This window comes from Pecten maximus, chromosome 1 (assembly GCF_902652985.1).
Source record: "Pecten maximus chromosome 1, xPecMax1.1, whole genome shotgun sequence".
In the NCBI taxonomy this organism is placed as follows: domain Eukaryota; kingdom Metazoa; phylum Mollusca; class Bivalvia; order Pectinida; family Pectinidae; genus Pecten; species Pecten maximus.
In genome coordinates this window covers 28,528,547-28,537,307 of record NC_047015.1, presented here as the reverse complement: position 1 = coordinate 28,537,307, position 8,761 = coordinate 28,528,547, and the positions used below count along the sequence as shown (strand labels likewise).

Sequence of the window (8,761 nt, the reverse complement as noted above, 5' to 3'; positions counted from 1 at the left end):
GTTTTATTACAATGTATCCTGGGATAAGTATGGTTTACGCATGTGTTGTTTACAACAAGTAGACCTATTTCCGACAAACTTGACAAGATTCCTTTGGATGACTGACATAATGTGTAGTTGTGTGTTATATATGTCTTTTCAATAGAATTTGAAAGGTAATTTGGCATTGATCGCGTGCGAATATTATCTTAATGCACGCTCTTCGCATATTCATGATACTCAGCATGTCCTGTCACCAGATTCCAACGTTAGTACTCTTTCCCCATGTCATGTAAAACTTACTGTAGGCTGTGTAACTGTAAGGCCGATTATGATAAAACAAATAATCATACCCTGTCTCGTACATTACACTCGAGGGAAACTATACATATTTCGCTCATGAGGAGTACGTTAACACGGATAGAATTTTAGTAGACTGGACATGAATGAAATGCCCCTGTAAAATGTGGAAAAAAAGGATTGAACATTACTGCACTGTAACATTAGTGTTATGATAGATCATTCTGCGTTGGGTCTGTATGGCAGAGCTGTGACTGGGAACGATTCCTCTCGGGGTACATGCAAGAATGCATTTCTTAACATTTAAGAGATTAGGCTTGTTGAACACAGAAAAAAAGTTGTAAATAAATGTTTACAATTACCTGGTATATAAAAAGAAGACACAATTCATACTTTTAAAAAGGGAGTTGAGATTGGAAGCTGCAAAAGTGGTTTTATTGCAATATATATACATGGTCATCTTCAATATTACAATAAGGTAGAAAAGAGTTTTACACATTTTAATCTTTGACCAAGAATGCAAAAGATTATTCACTTTATATCAAGTAATTGTCTTATCACATGGAATAGAATTCATTAGTTTTGTACTATATTTGCCTGGTTCTCTTTACATCCATCCTCAAACTAGAATGATATTTTTCTCTACCATTTACTCTACCTTAGGTATTTATCCTGCGATTAACCCAGCGGTCAACAAGTAAACTACAAGTTAAAGTAAGGATGGCTTTAATCACGTACTGAACTTAAAGAAGGCTTATTGGTTATAATTCTTTAGCACAGGTACTACTGTTAATGTAATGTAAGCTTTTAATTATATATGGTTTATTTTTCATTGCAGTTAAACAAGTTTTCAAATTTTTCATTACACTAGATAAAAATGTCTGCACGGAGCAGTAGTAGAAGTAAGGCTCGTGGAGAAGATGTGAATCTTAGCCTCACTGGCTCACAAATATCCTCCATCAGAAAGTCCTCATCTAGCAGGCAGTCCAATCTTCCTGGTGATAAAAAGGGACCAAACAAGGTATGTTAAGAAATATGCATATTCTCATGCCAGTACATCTTCCTAATTTGTGTTTTGGAGTTTTAAAGTACATGTATTATGGGTTGTACAAAAACACACAAGATGTTAGCACCTGTGAAATAAAATGAGAGATAGATACAATAGAGCCAAGATTGAGTAAACTGCACCATACAGCTGTTTAATGCTTCTAGGACTCGTCAGTGATGATAAAAAGGGAGGAGACCCAAAAAACGCAAAATGGGCTGAAGGAAAATTTATGACAAATGAGTTTTGGTGCAAGAAATTAAGTTGATGAACTTAATCACCAGGTGATCAATAAAAGGGGATTCAGTACCCTAAACATTCATACTATTTTAGCAGAGCACTTTTTTGCACTAGAAGCATTGTGCTAAATTATGATTTTGCTGATCAGCTTCCATATAATTTAATTTCTGAAAATTTTATTGCGAATATGAAAGGATCGGGCATCACTTGCTGCATAAGGCAAAGCTTAAACAATGCATATGCTGCTTATTTGGCAAATAATGTGGGTGTGCCAATTTATCACCATGCTGGAGTTTTTAATATTTAATTATGTGCTGTGTTTAAGATGTTTACCTGGTAATTTTATATTGATATTTTAAGTTTTCAAGGAATATAAACCATTTTAAAACAAATGTTTTTGTCTTCCAGGAGACATCACGGAGTAGTACACATCCGAAGAAAAATTCTGGAGATGGTAAATATTTCATACATATAATATATATAAGGCACATGTTTTAGATATGTAAACATTCCTGGTTAACCCTACATATTACCTATAATAAAGTATATATATTTGTAATCTATACAAAATTTGTAATTTTAATACAGCTCTGAAGGATAAGTAAACTTATTTTTCTATGTTTTTCTGACCTGTGAATACCATGGTGACAACTTAAAAATTGCAAAATATCATGATATTTGACCCAACATGACACAATTCTCTACACAGTTTTTTTTCTGATACCTTTTAGAAGTTAAATATCTCTATCCAAAAGACAAACTTAATCTTGTTTTGACATATGTTGTACATTAAGTTTTCCCGCAATCTTACCCTGATTATGAGCAATCATTTTTAGCTGTAGGCAAAACTATATTTCCATGTGTAAACACACTTTCGGAAAAATCCGGAAAATTTATTTATTTTAGTTTTAACAAATGTGAAGCCTGTATGTACTACTTCATAATGAATTTAGCAATTATAGTGTAAAAATTTCCCCCCTTTTTTATGCAAATCATAATACAGGAGTTATTTGCTTAACAAAAAAATCACCCATAGCTAGGCAATCTTTCTGTGGTCTGCTACCGTGGAGTCATTATATTATCATGTTTGCTTACTTACAATAAGTAAGTAGTTTTTAGCCCACTATCATCAGATGATTGGCTATTCAAATCGCCTTGCGTCCATATTCCGGTGTCCATCCCACTGTAAACAATTCTTTCTATCGCTATTTCTCAGAAAGTAGAGCTGTCATCTTTACAAACGATATCAATGTATTGTTGATTCTCATCTTCTGATACGATATAGATTCTTTTTTCAGAGAATTGATATAAAGGTAGACAACTGTTGCAAAAACTGGTACAGTATATGATGATAAAATTGTTATTTTACTGGATTGTCTTCCTGCTCTTGCCTGGTCTCGATAGTTGAGGGCAGCCATTTTGCCTACGACTGTATTATGTAATACACAAAACAATCACTCTCTGGATTTCTAAAAGAATCCCTTTCATTTATTTTCACATTGTTAGGCTTCTTAACTGCTGTAAAAAATGATTCAATCTTGCAAACATAGGCCAACAATGAATAAAAACAATCTTACAAACATATAACAGTTATTATTCCCCTGTAGTCTCAAAAACACATTATCAATAAAATAAGCATGGCGGAAGGAAACTTTTGCAGTTTGCACCATGCATGGTTTAGTTTGAGGAAACTTGATAACAGTGTACTGTTATAGGTGAATTACTTTACATTGGTAGTATGTTAATTTGTCAAAAACAACTAGAAAGCCTTTTTCTTGAATGATAAAGTTTATTGGACATTCTCGTCTCAACACCATCAATGTTTCTACTTGTATCGATATATCGCGATATTTTTCTTTTGATATATGATATCGATACACCAAACTCATATAAATGACAGCTCTATCAGAAAGTGATAAAGGGATCTTTCTGAAATTTCTTATGTGTGTTCCCCTTGGTCCTTAGTTTGCATATTCCATTATGGGACTGATCAGAAATCAACATGGCTGACAGGTGACCATCTTGGATTTTGACATTTGAAGATTATTATTGCTATATCTCTGGAAAAACTTCATGGGATCTATCTGAAATTTCATCTGTAGGTTCCTCCTGATCTCTAGGTGTGCATATTTCATTTCAGGGCCCAGGAAAAACTTTCAAAAGCACTCGTCCATCGGACTAGTGGCCTGAATAAAAGTACTCTTCCGAACAAAGAATTCACTTGTCCAGAAAATTTCAGAATTATCTGCTATACAACATTCTCATTTTTCACATGGCTGTTTACTAATTGTATTCAATACGTTTACGCTTGATCTTATAATGTTCATTACGTTAGTAAAGTTTTAATCCATCGATTGAAAGACCGATGATTCAACTAATACAGGAATGTAGCTAATGTAAACATCGGGAAAATAGGTCACATTACGCGAGAAATTGTGAGAAAGTTTTCGATGAACCAGTATAAAATATAGCAATGACTTCATCAATTATTTGTTAGAGATCATAATGGTTACCGTTTACATTTGAATGGGTCGTCTCAACACAACTGTCATCCTGTTTTTTTTACGTTGACTGACAATAAAAATAACAATCCAATTTTCGCTGAGCCATTTTTATGCAGACATCCTCGGACAACACTCATTATACTTACATGTCACCCGGAACACTCAGAGGTTATCGGTCATCGTACATGACTTCCGATCTACAGACGAAGATAGGCCTACTTACCTGCTATCATGCAGAAATTTTACTATTTTTCGTAATAATGGCACAATAAAGAATACATAACTAACAATGCATCAAATTTTAAGCAATTTTATTAACGACAGCTGAAATAACATAGAAAAATTCTACTCGTCCGACGGACTAGTTGGCAATTAAAACCACTCGTTCGTCGGGAAAATCCACTCGTCAGGACGAGCGGACGAGTGCTTTTGCCGGGCCCTGCATTTCATGACTAATCAGAAAATAACATGGCTGACAGGTGGCCAGCTTGAATTTTGACATTTGAAGTTTGTTGCTCCTATAGCTATTTCTCAGTAAGTACTGAAAATTGCCAATCTTTCTGAAATTTGATACATATGTTCCCCATAGTCGCATGTCACACTTATACCATTCTGAAAACGATTGAAAAGCAACATGGCCGAAAGGTGGCCTTCTTGGATTTTGACAATTGAAGATTGTTACTGCTATTTATCAGAAAGTGCTGAAGGAATCTTTCTGAATTTTTTTTATATAGGTTCCCTTTGGTACCTAGCTGTTCATATTCCATTTTGGAAACGATTGAAAAGCAACATGGCTAACAGGCAGCCATCTTGGATTTTGACAATTGAAGATTTTAACCACTATTTCTCAAAAAACAATGAAAGAATCTTTCTGGAATTCATTATGCATGTTCCCCTTGGTCCGTAGTTGTGCATATTCTATTTTGGGTCTGATAAAAAAACAATATGGTTGACCGACAGCCATCATGGATTTCGACATTTGTAGTTTATTATTGCTATTTCTCAGAAATAGAAAAATCTTTCTAAAATTTCATCTGTAGGTTCCCGGTGATCCCTAATTGTGCACATTCTATTTGGGGAAAAATAAAACAACTTTGCCGGCAGGCAACCATCTTGAATATTGACACTTGAAGTTTGTTAACAACATTTTTCAGAATGTACTAAAGGGATCTTTCTGAAATAACATTTATAGCTTCCCCTTGGTCCCTAGTTGTGCATACTTTATTTTAGGACCATTTCCAAAACATTATTGCGGACGGTTGCCATAGTTTGACAATAGACTTTTTACCTGAGCCGCCATGTCTTCTGATTATAAGGGGTGATAACTCGAACGACGCTTAATGTGACACATGTCATTCTTGCCGTACGCAAAATGCTTGCAGGTCCTCATAAAATATATATATATGACTAAACCTACTCATCAGATATTCTTTTTGTTTCCTCCTAAAATAGTGTTCTGAATGTTATATCTCTTTCCATAAGGCATACATGAAAGTTTGTTTTAGATCTTTCTAAGACTTCATATGCAGGTTTCCCATATGATCAAGGAGGGGGAAAGAAGAAAAAAGTAGAGAAAAGATCAGTCTTTCATCCGATTGAAAAAGATCATTCAAGGGTGGGTGCCAAGATCACTCTGGGATCTCTTGTTTATGATAGAATTGGAGAAAAAGTCTGTAAACTCAAAATTCTTATACTTTATATTTAGTATAAGGTGTGCATTCTTTTCACATTTATTGCAGCACCCAACTTGAGTGACAGAAGTCAAAAGAGTGCTGTGTCTGCAGTGAGTAGAGCCAGCAGCAAGAAGGGCAAGTCACCAGGGTATGTCTTCTGGATTGAATTAGACATGAATATAGTGATTTATGTTGAAAACATGTTTCCGTTTTCGTAAAAGAGTTAATACTGTCATAATCACTACTACTGTACAAGGACCAGAATGACCATTGTAAAAGTTTTGAGATCTTGTCTCAATAATTATTTGCATACTTTTTATCACAGTTCATAGTCACAGATGCTGGCCATGAAGATATGAGTACAATCATACTTTTGTCTTGGTTCTGATCTTAACCCTGTAGATTAAATCCAGTATATGATTACAGCCTTAGAATTGTGTGGTAGTAAGGTACAAATAGGGATGTACATCAGGAGAGATCTCTCGCTTCTCCTCAACTCTCAGGAACTTGGTCCCTGGGTAATAACACGGAAATTGTTGGGATCTCGGTTCTCCAATAAGTGTATAATGATGAAGAGAATTAATACATGTATCTATGGGTCATAACACATAAATGGCCGAGATCCTCAACCTGTATGGATAGATATACAAAATATAAAGAGATAGATACTCATGAATGATGATGATACATGTAATCCATTAGATTAGAACTTGTCTTTAGGTTAAAATTTAGACTTGTGCTATACAGTAACCATGTACATTTATTTTGTATATTTATTGTCATGCTATCAGGATTAGTTATCACACCCTTAAAGTAAATCTTGCAATATTACTTTTGACAATACTCTTCTGTAATGATTGGTTAAATGTCCAGATGATAGTTGTCCCTCTTGGCCTCTTGTTATTTAAATTTTGTTGATATTTTTACACTCTCAATCATGTATTTCACACTTTCCCTTCTTTAACTTTTTCAAGGGAGGATTTCTTGGCTCTGTTTGAGACATCCATGCAGCCCAAGATAAAATCAGCATCAAAGCAAAAGCAGCCTTCACCAAATGCAGTCAAAGTTCTCTGGCAAGAAGCAGTAAGTTTCATATTTACAAAAGAGACATTATAGTAAGATGAAGACACTTAATTGATTTACAGATAGAGAAGCTCACCTGGCCAAGAGCTCTTATGTCATAGTGCAGCATTCTGTTATAGCAACATTTAAAAGTACCTTATAGTTGTAAATTTTCACTGGTTTAATATTTCCTGGTTAGTACCACTCAGACCTAAATATCGTGCACACATGCCTTGTATATAAATATTCGGCTGTAAACAATTCTATTTGTATGTATAAATATTCACTGTGTATTTATATTCATGCCATTTTCAATGGCAACAAATATGGAATCAGGGCTTTTTCTGAGGGCTTCTTGGGGCCATTAATGGGCCCCATTCCCAATTGGAATTATTTCATTTTAAAGCCAAATGCCCAAAATTTGCAGTTTACTGAAGAAATCGTTCCAATTCACCAATTTTCTTCCCAACATGAGACAAAAAGGCCACATCCCAAACCAGTGAGAAAAAGCCCTGATTATAATACCATTTTATTTTTTGTTTTGTATAGCCTCATAAGGGTGAGCTAGATAGCCAGAGAAGTACCAACTCCACCCAGAGGGTCAACAATGGTGGCAGTGGTCTCTTGTCACCTACCATGCAACAGAACTTCTTTCAGCCGAGTAGTATTCACAGTAGCTCAGACTCAGATGATGGCGGTATACTGTCATCAAGTCTGAATAAAATACAGTCACTTCAGCGTAAGTCTCATGCAGCAAAATCTGATAGTTTTAAGAACAAAAAGCCTAAGGAGAAAACAAGACCATCTCGTGTGAATACCACTGATTCTGCTGTCAATCATATGAATGGAGTAAATGGTATAGCAAACAATATGGTTACATCTGTGAAATCACCAAGGACAAAAGCTTCTTTGTCAAGTATAGAGAATTCCTATCAGAACATAAAGCACAAAACACCAGTGAATCAGGTTAAGGAAGGCTTAGCCAATCATAGATTTGTAAGTTCAACAGAGGAGTATGTACAAACATTGACATCTGCAGCAATCAAAATACAAAGGTGGTACCGCAAAATTTGTGTAAGGAGGAAAAGGAATGAGGCTGTGCAAATGGCGGGAGAAGCAGCGATCAAAAGACTTTTAGGGAAGAAGAAAAAAGACATTGAAGAACACAAATTAGATCTGGACTTTCTGGATGAAGAAGATAGGAAAATTGAGGAAAGAAGGAAGATTAGGGATGACAAAGCAAAACAGGCACGGCAGCAGGCAATTCAGGTAAAATGTTAAAATGATTAGGTATTGTTGTCCTGGTTTGTACTGCTTGTTTCTACAATTATTGTATGTCTTAGGTGAATTTTAAAGCTCTGCCACAGTTTATGTAGTGTAACTGAAAGTCTTTTGGTAAACATGATGATCGTTGGAATATTAATACTAGAACTATGATTCTAAATTGTTTGTTTAGGAATTACAAAAGAAGAGGGAAGAAAAGAGAGATGAAGTGAAACAGAAAGCAGAGGCAGAAATATCATATTTACAAGCAAGTGGCAAAATTACAAAGACACCTGCAAAGGCCAATATTGGAAGAAAGAAATCTCCTACAAAAAGTTTTGGTAATACACTGAAAGACAATAATGTAGATCGAGATGCACAGGCAAATGGAAAGTCTGCAAGGTCTGCAATATCAGATGTGAAAACTATGTCAGCACGCTCTCAAGAAGGGAGTGAAGAATTTATTGAGGTATGTGACAAGTATAGGATAGTTATAATCATTGTAAGTTTCTTTTTTTTCAGTAGTTTGTGTTTGTTATTACTTTGCTTCTTGAAAATGTTTGTGGGAGCATATAGTTGGTGCTTTGTCAATCCATCAGTCTTTACTTCTGTCGTTTTCATGTCTGAAGCATAACTTTCCCCACATTTGAACAAGATCATTGAACTTGGTGTGTACATTAGTTACACAAAGGCGA

General features: G+C 35.1%; 1 protein-coding gene across 6 annotated transcripts in view; it reads left to right on the top strand.

The window, feature by feature from the left end:
* The first annotated feature begins 35 nt into the window (after positions 1 to 35).
* LOC117329474 (centrosomal protein of 131 kDa-like) overlaps positions 36 to 8,761 on the top strand; it is a 28,643-nt gene continuing 19,917 nt past the window's right edge. For all 6 annotated transcript variants that reach the window (XR_004533220.1, XR_004533219.1, XR_004533216.1 and 3 more), the window contains exons 1-7: positions 36 to 155; positions 1,151 to 1,300; positions 1,973 to 2,018; positions 5,808 to 5,889; positions 6,716 to 6,824; positions 7,353 to 8,072; positions 8,260 to 8,535. Coding sequence is in view for 1 of the 6 variants with exons in the window: in XM_033887433.1 (XP_033743324.1) it covers positions 1,157 to 1,300; positions 1,973 to 2,018; positions 5,808 to 5,889; positions 6,716 to 6,824; positions 7,353 to 8,072; positions 8,260 to 8,535 (1,377 nt within the window). In the remaining 5 variants the exon portion in view is untranslated. The remainder of the gene's footprint in view (positions 156 to 1,150; positions 1,301 to 1,972; positions 2,019 to 5,807; positions 5,890 to 6,715; positions 6,825 to 7,352; positions 8,073 to 8,259; positions 8,536 to 8,761) is intronic.